Source organism: Rhinoraja longicauda, chromosome 12 (assembly GCF_053455715.1).
Source record: "Rhinoraja longicauda isolate Sanriku21f chromosome 12, sRhiLon1.1, whole genome shotgun sequence".
Classification (NCBI taxonomy): domain Eukaryota; kingdom Metazoa; phylum Chordata; class Chondrichthyes; order Rajiformes; family Arhynchobatidae; genus Rhinoraja; species Rhinoraja longicauda.
Window position 1 is genome coordinate 39,107,942 of NC_135964.1, and position 25,426 is coordinate 39,133,367.

General features: G+C 43.4%; 1 protein-coding gene across 1 annotated transcript in view; it reads left to right on the forward strand.

Moving 5' to 3' along the window:
* The first annotated feature begins 11,059 nt into the window (after positions 1-11,059).
* The window catches only part of LOC144598566 (transmembrane protein 45A-like), a 35,263-nt gene continuing 20,896 nt past the window's right edge, over positions 11,060-25,426 (forward strand). Inside the window, exons 1-2 of the mRNA XM_078408746.1 lie at positions 11,060-11,171; positions 18,924-19,117. Of these exons, the coding sequence (XP_078264872.1) occupies positions 18,928-19,117 (190 nt within the window). The 5' untranslated portion in view covers positions 11,060-11,171; positions 18,924-18,927. The remainder of the gene's footprint in view (positions 11,172-18,923; positions 19,118-25,426) is intronic.

Sequence of the window (25,426 nt, forward strand, 5' to 3'; positions counted from 1 at the left end):
AGACCGTCACGGCCAGACACAACGACCTCACGGCGGTGTTCTTCTCTGACCACTGCATCCTTCAGGCTTCCTGTCACCTGCAGGAGGACCGGAAGGCAGGCAGAGGGACGAGGTAGTTAAATGCAAAGCTGTTGACCCCAGAGAACATTGAGGAGCTAAAGAGGGCATGTTGGAGAACTGTGAAGCCCCTCTTTGACTCTCCAACACACTGGTGGGAAGCAACCAAGAACATCGAGGTTCTTCACCTCCAAAGGGGTTCAGAGAGCAAGACAGAGTCAGAGGGAATTGTGTCAACTCCAGAGAGATTTGCAGCAACTGCTCCTTCTGCAGTCGAGAGGGGTGGATGTGAGGGAGGAACTTAGAGAGTTGAAGGGCCGGCAAGCTCGGCTCTTTACCTCCGAATCCTCCAAGATCATCTTCCAGTCAAGGTCCGCCACGTGGAGCAGGATGAGACATGCTCAGGTGTCTTTTTCCATAAGGTTCACAGGGGGAGCTCTGTGATCAACAGCCGTAGGAAGGAGGATGGACATGCTGAGGATCTGCAGATCCTTTTATACGGGTTTGTACAACAGAAAGGCCACAGATAGCAACTTGAACTTCCTGTTCTCTATCACGGAGGTCTTGGAGGACAGCAAGCAGGAGAGTCTGGACCTACCACTGACCCCAGAGGAGTTGACTGCTCCATCCGTTCCTTTGACTCGAGGAAAACACTCGGAAGCGATGAGTTGTGGGACTGGGTGGGCCCGGACCTGCTGGAAGTGTACAATGACATGCTTCTAGCCGGCAGCATTTCCGACCCGAAGAGGAAACGCAGATCACCATAATCTACAAGCAGAAGGAGGAGATGAATGATATAAGGAATTGGAGACCAATCACATTGTTGAATGTAGATTACATGATCCTGTCTAAGCTAATCGCCAACTGGGTCAAGTCTGCTCTAGGACAGGTGATCCTCCCAGACCAAACCTTTGCTGTACCTGGCAGGAAAATCTCAGACGCCTGGCGCTGCTGAGAGACACCACTGCCTACGTGCAGGACAGATGGGTGGTAGCCAAGGTCTGCCAAGTCAGCTTGGACCAGGAGAAGGCCTTCGACAGGATATCACACACGTACATGAGGAAAGAGCCAGCTTTCCCGTCGGGTCTGGAGTCAGGCAGGGTTGCCCTCTCTCCCCTGTCTTCTTCGTCTGTTGTATTGAACCTTTTGCCGATTCCATCAGGAAGGACGCAAGCATAAGAGGAGTGACATTGCCAGGCAGTGGGGGCACTCGGGTCAAAACCGCCCTGTGCATGGATCATGTTGCCTTATTCTGCTTGGATCCAGGGTCGGTCCGCAGATTGATTAGCGTCTGCGATCAGTTTGAGTTGGCCACGGGAGCCGGGGTGAACCGCAGCAAGAGTAAGGCCATGCTCTTTGGCAACTAGCCTGACTGTTCTTCCGTCCCCTTCACCATCAAGCCTGACACTTTGAAGGTGCTGGGGCTCTGGTTCGGGGGGCTGAGACGTGTGACAAGAATTGGCTGGAGCCGATAGCCAAGGTGGGGAGAAAACTGGAGCTGAGGAAGCAACTCCAGAGAGATTTGGAGATTTGCTCTCTCTATAATGGGCAAAAATTTGATCATCGTGTGAGGTGCTCTCGGAGCTGCTGTACCTGGCGCAAGTGTGACTTGTCCCCCCTCCCACAACATGGGGATCACACGGTCTCCCACTTCATCTGGCGCTCGAGGATGGACTGGGTGCGAAAGACCACAATGCACAAGTCGGCAGACAACGAGGGTAAAAGCGTGCCCAACGTCGCCCTCATCCTGATAGGCACCTTTGTGTGTGGCTGCATCAGGCGAAGCATAAAGCCAAGGCACGTGGGCACCAAGTGTCACTACCTGTTGAGGTTCTACCTGTCCTTGGTGTTGCGAAGGATGGGCCTGGCGCAGATGCCACACAATGTGCCAGTCAGCTGGACATTGCCGCACCATCTGTCGTTCGTGGAAAGGTTCTTCCGGACCAACACCTTTGACCACAAGTCCATCGGGCAGTGGTCAGCACGGAACGTCCTGCAGGCACTGCAAGGAAATGACTCCATGGATCCTGTGGCGTGGTTCTCAGAGCAGACTGCCCAGCTTGTCTGTCAAAATGCCTCATCGCCAGAACTCACCAACAAGCACCGAGACCTGACCTGGCTGGCGGTGAGGGGATCCCTCCCAGTCAGTTCCTTCCTGCACCGTCAGAACCTCACTACCAGCGCACGCTGCCCTTGGGAGGGCGGCTATGGAGAGGAGACGGTTGCCCACCTCTTCGCAGTGTGGATTTGCAAAGAGAGTCTGGAGTGGTTTGCAAGGGTCCCTGTCACGATTTATTCCGAACAGCTCCGTCACAGAGGACTCTGATATTTACAGACTGTTCCAGGGACGCATTCAGAGACTGGCATCGAGTGCTGCTGGAAGGTCATCAACTCGGTGACAGACGCTCTTTGGTCTGCCCCGAGCTTTGTTGACCTCCCAGCGGAGCGAGATGTCCGTCGGGGAATGTTGCCGACTGGCCCGCTGCAGACTACTGGAGTACGTGCTGAGGGACGCACTGAAGCTTGGTGCAGCCAACGCCAAGACTCTGTGGGGGAGGAGCACAGTCTAGGGTCCTCCTGCTGCTCGACCCGGGCGGGGGGGGGGGGGGGGGGGGGGGGGGTGGAGACGCCCCTCAAAATAAGGGAAGATTCCACACCAGTGGGCCACATGAATGGTAAGGGTGGGAGGTAAATTTGTGTAAACGGTATTGAATGTATGTGTAGCCTCCGAGAATGACAGATGGAGTTTTGTAAAGATGATGTATTGTATATATTTATTTCTTGTATAAAGTATATTTTGAAATAAAAACGAAAAAATAATAAACAAAGAGGTTCACTTGCACCTCCTCCAACATCATCTACTGTATCCGCTGTTCCAGGTGTCAACTCCTGTATATCGGCAAGACCAAGTGCAGGCTTGCCGATCGTTTCGCTGAACACCTCTGTTCAGTCTGCCATAACCTACCTGATCTCCTAGTTGCCTAGCACTTTAACTCCCCCTCCAATTCCCAATCTGACCTTTCTGTCCTGGGCCTCCTCCATTGTCAGAGTGAGGCCCAATGCAAATTGGAGGAACAGCACCTCATATTTCACTTGGGTTGCTTACACCCCAGCGGTATGAACTTTGACTGCTCTGACTTCAAATAGCCCTTGCTTTCCCTCTCTCTCCATCCCCTCCCCAGTGCTCCCACCAGTCTTACTGCCTCCGACTACATTCTATCTCTGTCCCGCCCGCTCCCCTGACATCAGTCTGAAGAAGGGTATCGACCTTCTCACCCATTCCTTCTCTCCAGAGATGCTGCCTGTCCCGCTGAGTTACTCCAGCTTTTTGTGTCAACCTTTGAAATTAATCTCCTGTTCCTTAGAACAAAACAACGAAAGTAGCAACTTACCCTAAAGGCGATAACAATACAATGAGTGAGTTGCTGCAATACTCCGAACTGGGAGCAGGTGAAGTGTTTTTGTTAATCCGCCAAGAGGCCAATAAAGGAGATTCATGATTATTGACCTATTCCGCTCGTCAGACACCACAGAGGATGGTATACTCGTAGTTAAATGATCGTGACGTATGTCGGCGATTATTTGTGTACGTGTGCGCGCACTCATAGGCTTTTACACACAGGGTTCTTTTAAACAGAAACCATCTGTCGTGGAAACTGCCATTTGCTGCAAAAAAACCTGTGCAAACAAATCCTTGGAAAATTAAAGACTGCTGTTTTAACTTGTAATTGGGAACTCCAGCTGAGAAAGAACACTTGGCCCAGACTCTCGAGTCTTTAGACTGACGGTAAATATAAAGCTGTTATAGCTGTCATGATGGTGTTATAGCTTTGGCTAAGCTATAACACAGGATATGGAATTACATTGTTTGGCAAGGTCAGAGTTTTAAAAAGATTGAGGGAAACAATCAAACTAAGTGTAGGAAGGAACTGCAGATTCTGGTTTATACTGGAGTTAGACACAAAGTGCTGGAGTAACTCAACGGGTCAGGCAGTATCTCCGGAGAAAAGGATGGGTGAAGCAGTCTGAAGATGGGTTTTGTCCCAAAATGTCACCCATCCTCTTCTGAGAAGAGGAAGGGAAGGAGATGGGAAGAAGAGAGAGAGGATGGACATTTACATTAATGATCTAGATGATGGTGTGGCAAATTGGATTAGTAAATATGCAGATGATACTAAGATAGGTGGAGTAGTTGATAGTGAGGTAGATTTTCAAAGTCTACAGAGAGACTTGGGCCTTTTGGAAGGGTGGGCTGAAAGATGGCAGATGGAGTTTAATGCTGATAAGTGTGAGGTGCTGCATTTTGGTAGGACAAATCAAAATAGGACGTACAGGGTAAATGGTAGGGAATTGAGGAATGCAGTGGAACAGAGGGATCTGGGAATAACTGTGCATTGTTCCCTGAAGGTGGAATCTCATGTGGATAGGGTGGTGAAGAAGGCGTTTGGTATGCTTGCCTTTATAAATCAGAGCATCGAGTATAGAAGTTGGGATGTAATGTTAAAATTGTACAGGGCATTGGTGAGGCCGAATCTGGAGTATGGTGCAGTTCTGGTCGCCAAATTATAGGAAGGATGTCGACAAAATGGAGAGGGTACAGAGGAGATTTACTAGAATGTTGCCTGGGTTTCAGCACTTGGGCTACAGAGAGAGGTTGAACAGGTTGGGTCTTTATTCTTTGGAGCGTAGAAGGTTGAGGGGGGACTTGATAGAGGTTTTTAAAATTTTGAGAGGGACGGACAGAGTTGACGTGGGTAGGCTTTTCCCTTTGAGAGTGGAGAAGATTCCAACAAGGGGACATAGCTTCAGAATTGAGGGACAAAGGTTTAGGGGTAACATGAGGGGGAACTTCTTTACTCAGAGGGTGGTGGCTGTATGGAATGGGCTTCCGGTGGAAGTGGTGGAGGCTGGCTCGATTTTATTATTTAAGAGTAAATTGGATTGGTATATGGATAAGAGGGGATTAGAGGGTTATGGTCTGAGTGCAGGTAGATGAGACTAGGTCAGGGAGAATGGTCGACGTGGACTGGTAGGGCCGGACAGGCCTGTTTCCATGCTGTAGTTGTTATATGTTATATGTTATATGGAAGGGAGGTTGAGAAGCAGGGGCAGGAGCATCTACCAAAGCAGAAGGATGAGGCAGGAGGAGTTAAGGGAGCAAGTAGTAGTTGAGTTTAAAAGGGGCAGTAAAAAGGAGGGACTGTGGAAAGAGAGAAGTGGTTGTGGTGAAGAAAGAGAGAAGAGATGGTAGTGAAGAAAGAGAGAAGAGGTGGTGGTGAAGAAAGGAGAAAATTGACAAAGTTCGAGGAGGTGATGATGACCGATGATGGACCACAAAGTAAAAATAGAGGGAGGATAAAGGAAGAAAGACAGAAGAAAAATAAAGGGTAGCTGAGTGGGGCAGGTATCAAAAAGGAAATGAGGAAGGTGGGGGCATATAGGTAAGAGGAGGCAGGGATGAGGAATAGGTTTTTTCACAATTGCATATCTGCCCGGATGCTCTGTATCTGAATGGAATTCCCAGGAAATTTCCTTGGCACCAACTGCAGCAACAATGAAACAGTCCTGCGCCAATTTTGAGCTGATTGCTATCCCAGAATCATTTATACTCTCAAGCTAACTGATTAACCAAGTGACCCAAGATTTTGTGATTGATGACCTCCAACATAAGTGAATTGAATTAACCTCGGAGTAATGCTCCTGGCGAGAACTTCAGAGAATTGCTGAGAGAAATGCTTCCTGATCTGGCAAAATAAACCAAAAGCTCTGACCACAACCTGATCTTCATTGTGGAAATGCAAAATTGGCAACCCCACATGTGGTTACCCCCCTCGGTATCTGGAATAACCCATCCTCCCTTAGGTCTCTAATTGCTCTGGAACTGTTCTTACTTAAAACCAACACAACTCTCTTCCACGTGTCCACATCCCATTCTCTTCCAAACACTTCCTCCCATTGACCACTGGGTTTGATTCCTTCCAGCTCTGCCTTCCTTCTGCCAGTATCCTGCTTCCTACTCCCACTAACCTCTCCTAATCTCCGTTTCCACACTTGGGGCGGCGTGGTAGCGCAGTGGGAGAGTTGCTGCCTTACATCGCCAGAGACCTGGGTTCGATCCTGACCACAGATGCTTGTCTGTATGGAGTTTGTACATTCTCCCCGTGACCTGCGTGGGTTTTCTCCAGGAGCTCCAGTTTCCTCCCACACTCCAAAGACGTACTGGTTTGCAGGTTAATTGGCTTGGTATAATTGTAAATTGTCTCCATTGTGTGCAAGATAGTGTTAGTGTCTGGGGATCGCTGGTCGGCGCAAACTCGGTGGGCCGAAGGGCCTATTTCCAAGCTGTGTTGCTAAACTAAACTAAACTTCTTTCCACATCCATACCACCTGCTAAGAAGTAAACCTAGCCAAGTGCCATGCAGGACTCCCATAATCTTCATTTAACTAAAGCCCTGTTGTTATGATCATCTGTGCTTTCATGCCTTTTGCTGCGTGCAGCCAGTGTTTTTGCCAGACACTTGTCCTTTTAAGATTGTATTACATTTTTTCCTCCCCTTCCCAGCTTCCAAAATTGCAGCCTCTTTCTTTGTAATCGCCATTGGCAAACAATGGTGGGGAATGGGGTGGAAATAATAATAATAATTATTATTAAGTTTTGGATGAAGATCTGGATGAGGAGTGCATATTTCTGAGCTGTCACCAAAGGTGAAGGTCAATTTCTATGTCTTTAAAAAAACCCAGCTTCTGACTGTATAAGAAACAGTAATGATATAATATAGAACAGTACAGTACAGGAGTAGGGCCTTCGGCTAACAGGCGACATGATTCAAGGTTGTTTATTGTCACGTATCAATTAAGGTACTGTACAGTGAAATTTAGATTGCTCTACAGTCATACCAATAGAGAGCAACAAGACACCTAAATAAATTTTTAACATTAACATCCATCACAGCGACATTCCTCGCTGTGATGGAAGGCAAAAAAAGTTCAATCTACTTCCTTTCTTTGTTTTTCCGCGGTCGAGGCACTCAAACCTTCCGTTGTCGGGGCAATCTTGGCTCCCGCAACCAGCGGTCGAGCCCTCCGCATTGGGGCGAACAAGCTCCCGCATCAGGGGGATCTCCGCTCCCCGTGCCGGGCGATCGGACTCCCGGGTCGGGGCTGGACGAACCTCCTGCGGCTTGGAGCTTCCCAACATTAGTCTCTACCCGAGACTGCGAGCTCCTTGATGTTGAAATCCACAGGCTGCGTTTGGAGCATCGATCCCAAGCAAGGCATCGCAGGCTCCGATGGTAAGTCCATGGCCCTGCGGTGGGACTCAAAGTCAGTCTCGAGCAAAGCCGCCAGCTCCATGATGTTAGGCCGCAGAGCGACCAGAGATACGATCCAGAAAAAAATCGCATCTCCGACTAGGTAAGAGATTGAAATAAAAGTTTCTCCCCAACCCACCCCCCCACCCCATACATTAAACAAACCAGAAACACTAAAACATACTCTTTAACACCTAATTAAAATAACAAAACAGAAGTAAGGACAAACAGACTGTTGGCGGCGCAGCCATTGCCAGCGCCACCCGGTGGTCCCATGGTGGCGCAATGGTAGAGTTGCTGCATTACAGTGCCAGAGTCCCGTGTTTGATCCGGACTCCAGGTGTTGTCTGTATGGAGTTTGTGCATTCTCCCCACGACTGTGAGTTTATTCCGGGTGCTCCGATTCCCTACCAGACTCCAAAGACGTACAGTTTTAAATGTAAGTTGATTGGCTTTGGTAAAGATTATAAATTGTACCTAGTGTGTAGGATAGTGCTAGTGTTTGGGGATCGTTGGTCAGCACGGACTCAGTGGGCTGAAGGGCCTGTTTCCGTGTTGTATCTCTAAACTAAACTAAATAAAGTCCATGCTGAACATGATGCCAACTTAAACTAATCTCCTCTGCCTGCACCTGATCCCTGTCCCTCCATTCTCTGCATACCATTTGCCTATCTACAAGCCTCTTAAATGACACTTATCGTCTTGGCCTCCACCACAATTGCAGGCAGCTCGTTCCAGGCACTTGCCACTCTTTGTGGGGAAAAAAAACCTGCCCCTCTCACCTTAGCTATGCCCTGTAGTCTTTGACATTTCCACCCTGGGAGAAAGGTTCAGACTGTCTACCCTATCTATGCATCAAACGCAGCATTTTATTTTCAGCCTGGGCAGCAGTGGTGCCTCTTGAATCTGCTCTTTTGATTTCCGATGGCATAATGGGCTCTCTGTGCCTATTTTTATATTAGAGATGTTGTTCTCAGGTGATGTGGCACAAAATTAGTGAGTTTTTCAAACAGAAACAAAGGTCGCTTGTTGGACATTTACACGTCTCCTTCATGCTTACCAAATCTTATGACCTGTTCTTTACTGCTTTTCCCCAATCCTTGCTAAGAATAATGAACTCTTATTGCCTCCAAATTTAACACTTTAATCAGTTGATTTAAGAGGAGAGCTTTGTACATTTGTTAAAAAAATAACATCTGCCATTTTTCTCCAATGGTTTTACACAGAGCTGGATATTTTGAATTAAATTCTGCAGACATTCAAAGTTTATATTTAAAGGAAGACAAATGGGGGCTATTGGCATCAATGAACAAAGATTTCAAAAAGCCACAACCTTCAGGAATGAAGAGGTGGGGGGGAAAGTTAAAAAAATACTTGAGTCACATATAGTTAGGTACTTCCAGCAGTTCTAATTTACCATGACCTTCTGTTGCCTCCCAGCTTTTTAGACCAACAATTCTAAAAAGTACTGCATTTACAAGAATAAGAGCAGGAGGGGGTGGTTTGGTTATGACAGTCCATATGGTAAAGGTATTATGCCTTGTTAATTCTGTGCAAACCTTATTATTTCATCCCGTCCAAATAGTCCAAGAATTCCTTGTGCACCTTCTAACGAATATCACAGTGGTTTTGTAATTAAGTAGTTTACTCTCATTGTTACTATCTCTCCTCATGACACTTTCTTTTTCTGCTGGGCATATACTAGCTAAAGTCTCTGCAGTTTTTGACCCTGTACGCGAGCACTCAATAGCTTACAGCATGGAAGAAGGCTTTCTGGCCTGCAACGTCCGTACTGCCTCTGTACAGGAACAATCCAGCTCGTTGTACTTTTCCAGCCTGCTCCCCATAACCCTGCAAACTCTCTACTTTTGGATACTTACTTAGTTTCCTTTTGAGCACTTAAATTGAATCTGCACCCACATACTAAATGCCCACTGTAAAACACTGGGTTCAGAAAAATCATCACTTTTGCTTCTTCTGTGAATTAGCTTAATTCTGTTCTAGTTCTAGGGCCCGAAGGTATCACAAAATGCTGGAGTAACTCAGCAGGTAAGGCAGCATCTAGGAGAGAAGGAATGGGTGACGTTTCGGGTCGAGACCCTTCTTCAGACTGATCAGTCTGACTCTTCATCAGTCTGAAGAAGGGTCTCGACCCGAAACGTCACCCATTCCTTCTTTCTTAGATGCTGCCTGACCTGCTGAGTTACTCCAGCATTTTGTGATACCTTCGATTTGTACCAGCATCTGCAGTTATTTTCCTACACAGCTAGTTCTAGGGCCTTGTGCCAAGAGGAAGTTTATTTTTATTCATCCTGTCTATACCCTTCATAATGTTAAATACTTCTAATGAGTGTCAAATAAGTCAAAAGTCTTTAATTGATATATATATATATATATATATATATATATACTGGCAACAGAACAATGGCATTCATATTTGCTGCAGCTTTATAGGCCCATTAATGCAGTAACACATAAATATACAATAATCCAAAAATACAATAAATTAATCCTCAGTAATACTAGGCTATCAAACTATAATATTGCATAAACCAAGTCTGTTGTGCAACCAAAACAAAGTCCATAGTAGACCATAGTTGCTGAGGTAGGATTGGAGTTTGTGTTGTGCAGTGTTCAAGAGCCTGATGATTGTTGGGAAGAAACTGTTCTTGAACCTGGAGGTCAAGGATTTTGATGTGCCCTACCGTCTTACTGATGGTTGTAGTGAGATGATAGTGTAGCCAGGCTGGTGTGGGTCTTTGATGACAAGGCTGCCTTTTTGAGACAGTGCCTCCTATAGATCCCCTCAATGGAAGGGAGGTTAGTGCCCATGATGGACCGGGCAATGTCTAGTATTTTCTGCAACCCCTTTCGTTCCTGGGCATTAAAATAACCTGACTAGGCCATGATACAACCAATCTGTATGCTCTCTACTGTACACCACAGATGTTCAGTAGAGTATTCGATGATATACCTAACCTCAATCTACCAAGGAAGTAGAGGTAAGGATGGGTTTTCTTCATGATTGTATCAATGTGTTTTTTTCTACGGTCTCAATTGCTGTACTACCATATGTTTGCATTGCCAATCTGTTAGGATTGATAAAATACATCTCTTGATGCTCCTAAACACATCATTAGTGATGTAACCAGGGGTCATTGGGTGTTTCGGGTCTTTCAACATGAGACACCCTCACCCGGGCAACTCAGCCGTGGTTGATCAGACCATGACTTGTGTTCAGGTGGCATTTGCTCCTCCCCATGGACCTCCTCTCCTGATCCAGAGCCATCTCCAGGCTTTCTCCTTTTTCTCCCAGCCATGACTGTCTGGATCAGCTTGTGCGGGATGGAGCCGTAGGCATTGGCCAGAGCACTGTCAGGTCTCCTTTGTTCTCCCTGGCTTTTCTGATGAGCTGGGTCGCCACTCCCGTGTGCTCGAGACATCCCGGCACTCCAGATGCGCCTCCCTTCTGCACTGAGGTGTCGATGTAGCCATTGTTGGAGAGGAGGTTGGTCAGCCGCCTCGCTACTATGCTGAAGAAAATCTTGCCTTCAACGGTTAGCAAGGAGATGATCGTGAACTGGTCGATTCTCTTGGAATCTTCTTCCTTTGGGATCCAAATATTGGGAATATAACCTACAAGCAGAAATTATATTTTCAATTTCTTCATTACAGTATATCCTGCTAGGCTACAGAATTAGAAGAGTGCTGATATCAAGATTCAAGATTCAAGATCAAGATTCAAGATAGCTTTATTTGTCATCCAATATTGGACGAAATTCAGTCACCCACAGTCCAACAAAGGTATGATATTTCCTTCTAATGCAAAATCGTTTTGTAGAAGCTTGCTCCACATAATATATGCTTAAAGTAAAGGTACATGTTGTACCAATACATGGTAGACAAGTGTCTTGCTAAATATTAATCTACAAATTAAAAAAAAGACTTGTACTGCATATAAACTGCCAGGTTATTTCAGAAAAATTAAATATTTGTGCAAAATAAGTGGAATTTTTTCATTCCATTTGTCAGACTTGTGGCTGATTATTGAGATTTATCAATAAATTTGGTTGTAGAGTGATGTCAGTATTCAATCGGGTTTGATTTTGAGGACGCTTGTTTTTCACAGCAGTTTGTTCACTAATGCATTCATTTCAAAACAGCAATTCAGCTATGGAATTCCAATTGAACATAAACGAGTTGAATATTTTTTATAAGCTTTCCCTTTTTCTACCTTTTTATATTGACACTATTAAAAAAAAGATGGATACACATAGCTACAAATGTGTTTACTCCAATACTCTAAACACGAACAGTAAGCCATCTTGATGCAGCTCTTCATACAAAATCATCGTCCACCATACTCCCTTTCAGTGAGATTTAATTGCATATTTGGGTAAACTTGGTTAATGTAATGCATGCACCGATGAAATCGAATCAGTTTGCTTTTGAATGATTTAATAAGATCGATAGGGCAATGTTGTTTAATTTTCTACATTTTAACATGTAGGAGAGAGAAGAAAATGGTGGATTTTGCAGTGCAAACATACGTGTTCAATAGGAATGGACCCAATATTTAAAATCTTCCTTATTTAAAATGGTAATTATAATTGAATGCTATGATTTTTTTTTTAAGTGGATAGGCAGCAAATAAAGACACAAACAAATACTTGAATTTATTCTCCTGGATGAGGTAAAACAACGTTAATTTTAAAATAAAATAAAACATAAAATGAAGAAACCTCCTATGTGTAGTGGTTGTTAGTTAAGTTGATAATTGCATAGATTCAAATGCAACTAATCCTATTTAGCACTGACTATGAAGGTGTTGTTTGGCTCTGGAGATGCAGCAAGAGGAATATTGAGAATTAATTTAGCCAACTAATAAACACGCGGTCTTGTCTAAGTTTGGGTGTTTGGAATGTGGATTCAGGAGTCCATTTTTTTATTATTTGCTTGCAATAGTTAGGAGTAAAATGTCAGCAGCCAGTAGGTAAAATGGTTAAAAAATAATCTTGATGAATATTTGCACAGTTTACACTCATCTAATATTGTGATTGGTCATGCACTGGCATCAAATGCAAGTTGTTACTTAAATTAAGCGCTATGATACTATTCAGGCATCTGTACGATGTTTTAGTTCTTAGCCCAGTATAAAAGGCCTGGTAACCATCCAACTGTAAAAGTGGATAGACACAAATTCGTGGAGTAAGTAAGCGGGTTAGACAGCATCTCTGGAAAAAAAGGATGAGTGACGTTTTGGGTCCGAACCCTTCTTCTGACAGGTCTGACATCTGCTGTTCTTTGTTTCTGTATAAAATGGATGTTTCACAAAAGGAATTGAGCTATTTCCAGAATCTTATTAAAGGAGCCCTGTACTAATATTTGTAATAAACTATTTCTGGATTTTCCAAGTTTGTTTGCTATGTATTTTGGAATTCAACTGGTTTTATTCAAAGAATTACCTTTGCCATATTCTTTTTTATGATGTTTTGCACAGCATGTTTTGTCAGCTGAAGATGCAAATAGCATATCACCCTTAAAAGCACTGAAAGGTTGGTGAATGGGAATTATTTGAGATATCTGATTGAGGAATGGTTATTCAGTGATAGTGTGAACCAAGAAAATTGTTAAAACATGTTAAAATTGTAACTTAAGAGAAAAAGTAGTTATGTAATGCAATGCTTTTGTTTTACTTTGAGAGGGCGAAAAGAGACATCTGATTAATGTGAAGGAGTAACGCATCATGCTTGTAAAATAAAAGTTAATTTTCTGTGCCACACTTGCATCTGTAATTAATATTAGTAACATTAGTTATAAATGCATTTCAAATGAAATGATTATGGTTAGATTTCCGGTGGTAAATTTACCCCATAACTATTCGGTCAGAACATGGAACTTCGTAGCTTTCTTTACATTTCAAAAGGGAGACGGATGACAAAATTGTGTTTAATCAGCTCATGAGGGAACAGTGCACCTCGTTTAACTGTCAATATAAGCAAGAAGGATGTGGCAATTTAATTTGCACATAAATTACAGTGAGTATTGTTAACACCATTGTTATTTTTACAGTACATCTGCCCTAGTGTTTATTAATTTGAAATAATTGAATTTGACTAAGACACTTTGATAGTCAAAAATTGTACAATGAATTGAAATGCAACCTATTGTTGTGCAGTTTCAGGGAACACTTACATCGAGTTTCAGATTTCATTTTCACTGGATCAAAGACAGGAATGCTTTACTAATCAGCAACAGGTGTATACTGCAGTGGATGTGCTACTTTTGATCTCATGAGCTTTTCTGTTCCACTTATTGTGTCAGTTTTTCCAATCAGTGTATAGTGTGTTCTGACGATAATTAATTATACTGAAGAGTCAAGTCAATTTATTTGTAGTCAAGTCAATTTATTTGTATAGCACATTTAAAAACAACCCACGTTGACCAAAGTGCTGCACATCTGACTAGGAAAAAAAAGAAACATACAGTGGCAGGCAGCCAAACACAACGGCGCGGCCATCTTGAACAAAATGTTAATTCAATCACCCACAGTCCAACAACAAAAGCATTAAATAAGCATCAAAATTACACCCCCAAAAAACCCCCAAAAACACAGTCCAACAATAAAAGCACTAAACAGGCACCCAAATTACCCAACCCCAAAAACCCCCAAAAACACAGTCCAACAATAAAAGCATTAAATAGGCATTCAAATCACACAACCCCAAAACCCCCCAAAACACAGTCCAACAATAAAAGCGCTAAACAGGCATTCAAATTACACAACCCCAAAAAACCCCCAAAAACACAGTCCAACAATAAAAGCATCAAACAGGCACTCAAACCACCCAACCCCAAAAACACACAAAAAAAGAAACATCCATCAAAGAAACATCCATCACAGTGAGTCTCCTCCAGTCCTCTCCTCACTGTGATGGAAGGCCACAATGTCTTTCCCTTCTCCCGCTGTCCTCGCCCGCAGTCAGGTTGTTGTGGTTGCAGGCCGCACCGGACGGTCCACAGCGGGCCAAGCCCAAGGCGCGTCGCGTCGCAGCCGTTCCCGCAGCCTCCGAAGACGGCCGGCTCCGCCGATGATAAGTCCGATCCGGGGCGGGCGAACACGCTGCTGCCGCTGTTGCTGCACGTTGGGGCGGTCGTGGCTCCCGACATTGAAGCCCCCGCCCAGCAGAGAAATATCCCACGGCATATCTTAGGCCGCGCCGGACGGTGAAATGTCCGCGACCCAAGCCCCGCGATTCGGGGCGGGCGAACCCGCTGCCGCTGCCGGAGCTCCCGATGTCGGCATCCACGCGGCCCGAGTCTAAGGCGAGTCGCAGCCGCTCCCGCAGCCTCCGAAGACGGCCGGCTCCGGTGGTGGTAAGTCCGATCCGCGGGCTCTGCGAACCAGAGCCCTGGAGGCCGCCAGCTCCAGGAGTTGGGCCGATGGTAGGCCGCAGCAGGAACGGAGACAACACCCAGAAAACAAAGGTCGGGTCTCCGTTCGGAAGGGACACATATTTACAATGTTACAGTTTCCCCCTCCCCCCCACATACACACATAGTACACAAACACAAAAACACCACATCACAACTACAATTAAGACCAAAAAAAAACCCAACAAAAACACAAAGACAAATGGACCGCAGGTGAGCCGCAGCTGCTAGGGCAGTGCCGCCATTTTGCACAAGCACACAAGCACACAAGCACACAAGCACACAAGCACACAAGCACACAAGCACACTAGAAAGATTAAGTATCCAGGTGTCATTATGTTGACAAAGTATCTGACGATCTTAAAACATGAAGTACCACGAACAAAGCATGTTTATTTAATTGGTATATTGAGATTTAGCACACCTAGAAATTGTAATTACTTTCCTGCTATTCTTATCAAGATGTACATGAAGTATTTTATTTTCCATCAATGTGTTTCCATGTAGTCTGTCACACCCCCCCCCCCCCCCCCGATCAATAATCCTTTGCTCTACCATTTTAAAAATTGTCAATGATTCACAAAGATATGTCAAAGTTACTCTTAAGCCAAATGGCCTTTTTAAGGGCGGCACAGTGGCATAGTGGTAGAGCTACTGCCTTACAGTGCCAGAGAGCCAGGTACGATCCTGACTCGGGATGCTTGTCTGTACAGAGTTTGTACATTCTCCCTGTGACCTGCATGGGTTTTCTCCGAGATCCTCGGTTTCCTCCCACTCTCCAAAGATGTACAGGGCTGTAGGTTAATTGGCTTGATATAAATGTTTTAAAAAATAGTCACTAGTGCAGTCGTAACGTGCAGGGATCGCTGGTCGGTGTGGACTCAATGGTCCGAAGTGCCCATTTCCGCGCATTATTTCTAAACTGAACTAAACTACAAATGTACCAACCTCGGATATTATGTCGAATAGCATTGCCATGTAGGGATTAATTTTCATTTAAGCAAAGTGTAGATATTTGAGCAGAAACAAGATGATTAGAGAAGCCCACCAACAGTATTGCCAATTATTAGTTTGAAAGAGCAGTTGTGAATGTGGTAAAATGAGGGATAAATGGTGGGAAAATCCATAATTGGAAGCAAAAATTAATGAAAGCAAAATAATGATTTGAATGGAGAAGGAAAGAATAGCACACTACAAATGCAAGTGATTTTGAAAGGTAGGCCCAGAAAGGACTGCCAGAGGAAGTTGCTAGGCCTTTTATACAGGGTAGATTGAAGGTGCTGACATTCTTTGAGAGTTATTGTGAATGTGTTTACACTATAATTCACAGACCTCTCAGTGTGGAAGCTCTTGGCAAAAACAATTCTTCCCATGTCTCACTCAATCCCAGTCAGCCTATTTGCATCCCTCTAAAGCTATTAACCACTGTATTTGATTGACATTGGGGATGGAGAGTCATTATTATCTATTTGGGTTTATTAATGCCAAGTACATTGAGGTACAGTGAAAAGCTTTGTTTTGCATGCTGTCCAAACAGATCAGATATACCACACATAAATACAATCAAATCAAACTCAAGAACGATAGATAGAGCAAAGGGGAAAGATACTAAATGCAGAATATTGTTCCCAGCGTTATAGCACATCAGTTCCGGGGGGGGGGGGGGGTAGGGGGTATGGGGAGAAGGCAGGAACAGGGTACTGATTGTGAATGATCAGCTATGATCACATTGAATGGCGGTGCTGGCTCGAAGGGCCGAATGGCCTACTCCTGCACCTATTGTCTATTGTCCATAGACAAAGTCCAATGTCCTCAATAGAGATGAATCAGGCAATACCCTGGCTTATGGAAGAACCATTCAGAAGCTTGATAACAGAGAAGAAGCGGCTTTTCTTGAGTCTGGTGGTGCATGCTTTCAAGCTTCTGTACCGTCTGCAGGTAGGGAGCAGGGGGAAGTAGGACAACAAGGGTGAAACAAGTCTTTGATAACGTTGGCTGCTTTTCTGCAGCAGCTTGAAATGTAGACGGAGTCAATGGTGAGAAGTCTGGGCTGTGTGATGGATTGAACTACATCTACAACTCTCTGCAATTTCTTTCAGTCTTGGGTCGAGCTGGTCCCAAACCAAGCTGTAATGCAACCCAACAGTATTCTTTCTATGGTGGTATGTGTACAAGTTTGTAAGAATCAATGGAGACAAGTCGAATTTCCTTAGAATCTGCAGGAAGTAAAGGCATTGGTGGCATGGTGGCGCAGTAATAGAGTTGCTGCCTTACAACGCCAGAGACACAGGTTCTATCCTGGCTACGGGTGCTGTCTGTACGAACTTTGTACGTTCTCCCCGTGACCTGCGTAGGTTTTCTCCAGGAGCTCCAGTTTCCTCCCACACTCCAAAGACATAGAAACATAGAAAATAGGTGCAGGAGGAGGTCATTCGGCCTTTCGAGCCAGCACAGCCATTCATTGTGATCATGGCTGATCATCCAGAATCGGTAACCTGTGCCCAACTTCTCCCCAACTTCTACGTAAAGGTTTGTTGACTAATTGGCTTGGTAAAATTGTAACTTGTCCCTGATGTGTGTAGAATAGTGTTAGTATACGGGGATCGCTGGTTGGCATGGACCCGGTGGGCCGAAGGGCCTGTTTTCATGCTGGATCTCTGAACTAAACTCCAAACTAAACTGTCACATCAATGTGGTTGGTCCGTGATAGATCATTTGTAACATTAACTTGAAGCTCTTAACCATTTCCACCTCTGCACCATTGATGCTGAATGGGGTATGTACTCCTCCATGCTTCGTGAAGTCGATGTCTACCTCCTTCATGTTGCTGACATTAAGGGAGAGGTTATTGTCCTGACACCGTGTCGCGAAGTTCTCTATCTCCTTCCTGTAGTCCGCCTATTGTGTTACGTAAAAAAGGGTCAGTATTATATGTATCATTCTTATTGTACTAGCTTTCAAAAATAATATAAATGTCAGAAGTCTAACATTTTTTCTGTTAACTTTATGGACAGTTTGAAAATTAAATGATATTAAATTTGATCAAATCTTATATAAAGGTAGATTTTTAAAAATGTTTGTAAAATAATGTACCAAGTCAAGTCAAGTCAAGTTTATTTGTCACATACACATACACGATGCGCAGTGAAATGAAAGTGGCAATGCCTGCGGATTGTGCACAAAAAAGAATTACAGTTACAGCATATAAATAAAGTTAATAAAGTTAATATAGAGAAGACAAAATTTAGTCCCTGGAGTTATAAAAGTTAACAGTCTTGATGGCCTGTGGGAAGAAACTCCATCTCATCCTCTCTGTTTTCACAGCGTGACAGCGGAGGCGTTTGCCTGACCGTAGCATCTGGAACAGTCCGTTGCTGGGGTGGCAGGGGTCCCTCATAATCTTGCTTGCTCTGGATCTGCACCTCCTGATGTCTAGGTCCTGCAGGGGGGGGAGTGTAGTTCCCATGGTGCGTTCTGCTGAACGCACTACTCTCTGCAGGGCCATCCTGTCCTGGGCAGAGCTGTCCCCAAACCAGACTGTAATGTTGCCGGACAGGATGCTCTCTACAGCCCCAGAGTAGAAGCAATGAAGGATCCTCAGAGACACTGAATTTCCTCAGCTGTCTAAGGTGGTAAAGGCGTTGCTTTGCCTTACCCACCAGTGCGGCAATGTGCGTTGCCCACGTCAGATCCTCTGTGATGTGGACTCCCAAGTATTTAAAACTGCTCACCCTATCCACAGTAGACCCATTTATCTCCAGTGGCATGTACGTCCTTGGAAGTTGAGCCCTTCTAAAGTCCACAATCAGCTCCTTAGTTTTAGTGACATTCAAGAGGAGGCTATTGTCCTGACACCAGAGTGCCAGATCAGCCACCTCCTCCCAGTAGGCCTTCTCATCGTTGTAGGAGATCCGGCCCACCATCACAGTGTCATCAACAAACTTGATGATGGAGTTTGAGCTGAACCTGGCCACACAGGTTAATTACCAATTAACTAAATTATTAAGTAATTGAGAATTATCCTTTATCGTGGAGGAATTATGAACACGTGTGAATGGATATGTATTCTTAATTTTTTTAAAATCTGTCTTTGATTGTGCTTCCTCTTTTTCACCATTCAAGACCCATGGGTACTTTCGAGGGACATGCACTCCCTGGAAGCTTTTTTCTCCTATTTGGCATCTGGTGGTCAGTGAAATATCCGATGAGGTACCTCTGCAAAAAGAATAAGAATGTTTGTTATCTATCATCAACATCGGTTCATCGGCGAATAGACATCATTGAGGGAATTGTGAAAGCTATCTTTGCACTGACAGGTAAGTCAAATGAATCTAATTGGGCAATTTTATGCTTGTTCATCTACTTCTCTTCTGTTTTGAAAACAAATGAACCATGTTCTTTGTAAGTACATCTACCCTATATACTTGTAGATAATGCCATTGCTGTACAATGTTACTTCATCACAGGTACAAATTCATGAGAGGAATAGATCGGGTAGCGTCACAGTCTCTTGCCCAGAGTAGGGCAAATCAAGAACCAGAGGACATCGGATTAAGTTGGGGTTGAGGGGGGGGGGGGGGGGTTAATGGGAACCCGAGGGGTAACTTTTACATGCAAAGGATGGTAGGTGTATGGAATGAGCTACCGAAGGAGGTAGTTGAAGCAGGTACTATCACAACATTTAAGAAACATTTAGACAGGATCATGGGTAGGACAAGTTTAGAGGGACATGGGCCAAATGCAGGCAGGTCGGATTAGTGTAGATGGGACATGTTGGCCGATGTGGGCAAGTTGGGTTGAAGGGCCTGTTTCCATGCTGTATAACTCTATGACTCAATGACACAGTATACTTTAGGGCAACAATGTGTGCTGAACCAAAAAGGAGAATGTTAAACTAATAGGGAATGTAAAGAAGGACCAAAAACTAGCAATAGAACAGGCTATGCTTGATATAGCTGACAAAACATCATTTGGGTTGGTAGAGTGTGTTTCTTACTTCCCATCATTAGATATAAGCTCCTGTTTGTTAATAAAGTTATATTTTAAAATCATGTTTTAAGAATGATATTTCAAATATATAATTTTGCATTTCGAACTGCTGCTTATGGAACTTGACAAACATTAGGAAGTTCACTGAAAAAAGTTCTTCATGTCAGAGCTGAAGATTTGCAACAGAATCAAGAGTATTTTATTGTCATATGTCCCAGATAGAACAATGAAATTCTTACTTGCAGAAGCACCACAGAATATGTAAACAAAGTACTCTGGGTTTTTTTCTCAATTCATATACTGTTTACTATAGATATATATATGTATATATATATATATATATATACCTATTGTGCATTTGTACCATTAATAATTGACCACAGAATATATATATATTCTGTGGTCAATTATAAATGGTACAAATACACAATTGGTTAGCCAGCAGTTGTTGAGAAGGAACAAATTATAGCTTTTGATCAGAGATATGGGCTGTTTTCTCCCCCGTGTATCCCAGGAAGAGATGGGTATTGCTAGGTTTCCCATGACGATGCCTAGCATAACAATGAAGCAGAAACTGTTCAATGTGAGCTATTGTTTTTGCCCTCCGTACAAGGAGGAGAAGCATGGACTTGGGATCTCCCAGTGGGAGATGGAAGTGTAGAGGTGATGATTGTCCATGGGTAAATGACACAGTCAGGACCACTAGCCTGATTGTATCCTTTGATCTATCATGCGAGTTAGATCGCAAAACAAATTGGTGCATTCCATCTCTCTATCTCTGTTTTTTTTTAAAAACTTTTATGTATTGAATATAGACACCAAATGCTGGAGTAACTCAGCGGGACAGGCAGCATCTCTGGAGAGAAGGAATGGGTGATGTTTCGGGTCTGAAGAAGGGTCTCGACCTGAAACGTCACCCATTCCTTCTCGCCAGAGATGCTGCCTGTCCCGCTAAGTTACTCCAGCGTTTTGTGCCCCTCTGGTGTAAACCAGCATTTGCAGTTCCTTCCTACACAACCTTTATGTATCTTTGGATATTAATAGCAGGTGAAGTTTCACAGTATGCGGGAGGTTTATTTATCTTTCTTTGTGTATATTGCTGTTATTCCCAGAGAATGTAACTTGTAAACAAAGTTGTAATTAAGATTTTTTTCCCATATTTACGCAGCTCCCCAATTCTAAAGTGCAATTTCTAAAAGTTGAAATCATGAGTGTTAATTAATAGTACCAGTAACAAACTCCATACAGTCCATCAAGCTGAAACCTCCACCTTATAGTTTAGTTTCGAAATACAGCTTGGAAACAGGCCGCTCAGCCCACCGAGTTCGCACTGACTGTCGATGATCACCCATTCTCACTAGTTCTATGTTATCCCACTTTCGCATTCTGCACACGAGGGGCAATTTGTAGAAGCCAATTAACCTACATCTTCGGAATGTGGAAGGAAACAGTAGCACCCAGTGAAAACCCATGCAGTCACAGGGAGAACTTACCAACTCCGCTCAGACAGCACCCGTAGTCAGGATCGAACCTGGGCCTCTGGCATTGTGAGGCAGCAACTCGACTGTTGCGCCACTGTGCCACACTAAATGAATCATCAGTCATGGGCCTGCTGCTGCAAACTTCAGTATAGTTTCTAGCCCAATGCAAACGGTACCACTGAATGCTACTGCACATTTCTTTCAAGTGCTGCAGAATGGGGAATGGCAACAATGATTGCTAGGCAAACGTCGAGTGCCTGATTGTGGGTCTGAGGCTTCAGTTGGAGGTGGAAAGGGTTTAGGTCTGGGCTAACCAAGGATGAAGCTGGTAAATAGAGGGGCCTGCGGATGCGGGAAATAATTGAACTTCTCCCCGTGGAGCTCGAGACTGAAGAACAATCTGGCTGGTGTGAGAATGCCCTCTAACCATGCAGTTCGGAACAACTTGGGATAATTGTTTTGATGTACATCTTAAGAAGTGTTGAACTACCTGGGATGTGTTGAGTTAATCGGAAAAATTTGCCATTGATTTCCTTTCCAGAAATAAAATAATTATCAGACTTGAAGTGTTATGTGAATACAATTCTAAATCATTTTGTTATACTTACTTTTATTATCCATTGTTTTTACCTGCCTTATTCACCTACTTGTCACCAAATCTCTCTTGCCCTGCAACCCAATCTCAAACCATTTATTCTTGCTGCCCTTACCCTCATTCTCTGCATGTCTCACTTCCTGTCCAACTTTTCTCACTTCTGATAAAAGGTCATCACCTGACTCAGTAAACCTGTTTCACTCTGCAGATATTGCTTGGCATGCTAAGTTTCTGTTTTATTCCTTGTGCTCTCAACTGAATAAAGCACTCATAGTTGTACCGCATAGAAATAGAGCCTTCGGCCCCTGACCATCACTCGCGCTAATCTTGTAGTGATTCCACTTACCTCTGCCCACATTCCCCACCATCTGCCCTCAGATTCTGTCACTCACCAAACATTACAGGCAATTTACGATGGCCAATTAACCTACCAACCCAAACATCATTGGGATGTCAGAGAAAACACACGCAATCCCAAGGAGAACATGCGAACTCCACGCTGACAGGGGCCAGAATGTAAACCAATAGAGCCATGAGGCAGCAACTCTTCCAGCTGCTCCACTGTGCAAATTCCCCTCTCACACTTGAATATAACAATCAAGAACATGATTAAAAATATATAAATCTATAAAAGCAAGAAATCTGAAATAAAAACAAAATGGATTGCAGCTCAAAGCATCTGCATAATGAAAGAACCACTGTTTAAATGGAACGTACAGCCAAATGATTCGATTTTCTCTTTACAAATGCTTACTACCTTAAATCAGGTCTATTGGAAACCACTAAGAAGCAGAACACCAAAAACATGCTGATGATTGTGGTCTGTACCTTTCCATTTTACATATGTTTTGGTCATTGATTTTGTTTTTCATTGTGATTAGAGGTGAGGTATATTTTCAACCAAGTTACCTGTGAGGAGCTAATCCTGCCTAGCTTTAATGTTCATCTGTTGTCATGGTGTGGTCTCTTGACTATACAAATCAAAGCTTCAATTACTGTTGATGATCTAAATTGGCTCTAGCCTGGTCTGTCTGTAAATCAGTGTTGAGCAGGTGGCACTGAGAAAACAAAATGACGTAAAGCAAAATGATGGGTTAAGAGAGGTGAAAAAGTGAGGATTTATTTTCTGCTGGAAATGTGCAATAAAATAAATAGCTGGATATTTGCACCATGTCAGCATGCCTTGCTGCCATTTTCCCTGGAGGTTTCCATCAAAGGGACCTGACTCAAGACATTAACCACATTCTTTCTGAAAGTCTGGATAATTAAACTTTAGTTCCAGGTGTTTTCAGATTCTCCATAGATAAGTATTCAATTCCATTGATGGTGCTGCTGCAGAATTGGGTGTTGCAGCTGTGCTTTTAAAATAACAAACATTTATAGTAGACATTTACATATTCTCAAAAGTATTCAAATATATTTTACTTGGGTGGCTTACAACCCAGCAGTATGAACGTTGATTTCTTTAACTTCAATTATTTTCTTGAATCCCCTCGTCCCCATCCCTCCCCTACCTAAGTCGTTGTACTTGGTTCAAAGTCGTCTTGTTGAGTCTCATTGTCTGTAACTCGTTTTCACATACCCCACAGCTAACAATGGCCTGTTTCCTTTTTCATCATTACCTTTTTGCATATCTTTCATTCATTTGTTCTATATCTCTCTATATCACTGTCTATATCTCTCGTTTCCCTTTCCCCTGACTCTTACTCTGAAGAAGGGCCTCGACTCGAAGAGTCACCTATTCCCTTTTCTCCAGAGATGCTGTCTGACTCACTGAGTTACTCCAGCTTCTTGTGTCTAACTCAAATATATTGTCATATGGGTAACAAGAGTCAGGAGTGTTTAATTGTCATGTGTGCCGAAACGGAACAATGAAATTCTTACTTGCAGCAGTATAACAGGTCTGTAAACACAGTACTCAATAGATAACACAATAAATAAACAACAAAAAGTTCAATAAATTAGAAAATAAGCATTATTTGTGCAGTGCAAAGCAAAAGCCGAAGTCTCGAGTGCAACCAAGACAGTTTTTAATTCTAAGTTTAGTTGGTGTTTGTGGTGGTTATTGGGAAGAAGCTGTTGCTGAACCTGGAGGTCAGTTAGCCATTCAACCTTGATGTACAGTCAGGTGTTGAGCCGTACAGTTGGTGCACAGTTAGGTGTTGGGCAGTAGAGTTGGTTTACATTCGGGTGTTAAACTCTGATCTGAAGTTGGAGAAAATAGACTAATAATGGTGGTAACATAGAAGTAGAAATACACTAAGTTTCTAGCCCAAGCTATTTAATGATTTGTTTAGTTTAGAGATACAGTAAGGAAACAGGCCCTTCGGCCTACTGAGTCCGCACCGACCAGTGAACCCCATACAATAGAACTATCCTACACGCTCAGGACAATTTGCAATCTTTACCAAGGCCAATTAACCTCCAAATCTGTACCTCTTTGGAGTGTGGAGGGAAAATCCACGCCGTCACGGGGAGAACGTACAAAGTCCGTACCTACAGCATCTGTAGTCAGGATCATTCCCGTGTATCTGGCGCTGTAAGGCAGCACCTCTACCGCTGCACCTCTACCGCTGTAGATTGAATGTAAGCATTTATTAATGCCCAATCAAATGGTACTGTTAGGGAAACAGTTTAAGTTTACTATTTGACATGCAATGACAAAAATTGTTGCTGTTATACTTTTGAGATTGCATGCAACTTTTTATTCACATTATGATACATATTTTAAAATAGAGGATGGCAGGAGAAGAAGGGTCTTGACCCGAAACGTCACCCATTCCCTCTCTCCTTGATGCTGCCTAAACCTGCTGAGTTACTCCAGCATTTTGTGATACCTTCTATTTTAAAAGAGACCTCAGTTTGTCCCTGTTGTAGCTAGTTTCTTCTGGAATGTGGCTAGATAACCATCTAGTTAAAGTGAACGGGATCAAAATGGCGCTTATAATTACTGCAAGCAAAAACATTCACCAACATGGATTGTGTTCAAGTAAATGCAGGAACATTTTCAAATAATGAAAAGTAACTCTTAATTGTCATATAGTGAAGCTTACGTAAAAATTCAACCAAAATTAAATTTTACAGTCCAAATCGTAGATAATGCACTGTACTTTCACAACATTTTAAACTTAATTTCCAAACCCCAATTTTAATAATTATGATTTGGTGGAGCCAAATTTGCATCTACATTATTTTTTGTGATTATATGCTGAGATCTCTGGTAACTTACTATAAATGGTATTACCACAACAACAATGACTTTTGGAATTGTGTTATTGATCTTTATAATATAATTAAAGAACTGGTAAGTTTTGAAGCTCTGCAATGACAATGGCAAAGAACCCTCATTGTTTTGGCTTTGTGTAGTATCTTTGGCAGGGTTTGATCCAAGTCAGAAGAGTACCCTCTTCATTTGATTTTTCCAGCTTGGAGGAAACTAACAATATAAAGAATTGCCTCTGTTCGAGGATAAAATATTAAGGCACGGAACGTTACAAGTGGGGCAGCATGTGGTGCAGAGGTAGAGTTGCTACCTCACAGTGCCAGAGACCCAGGTTCAA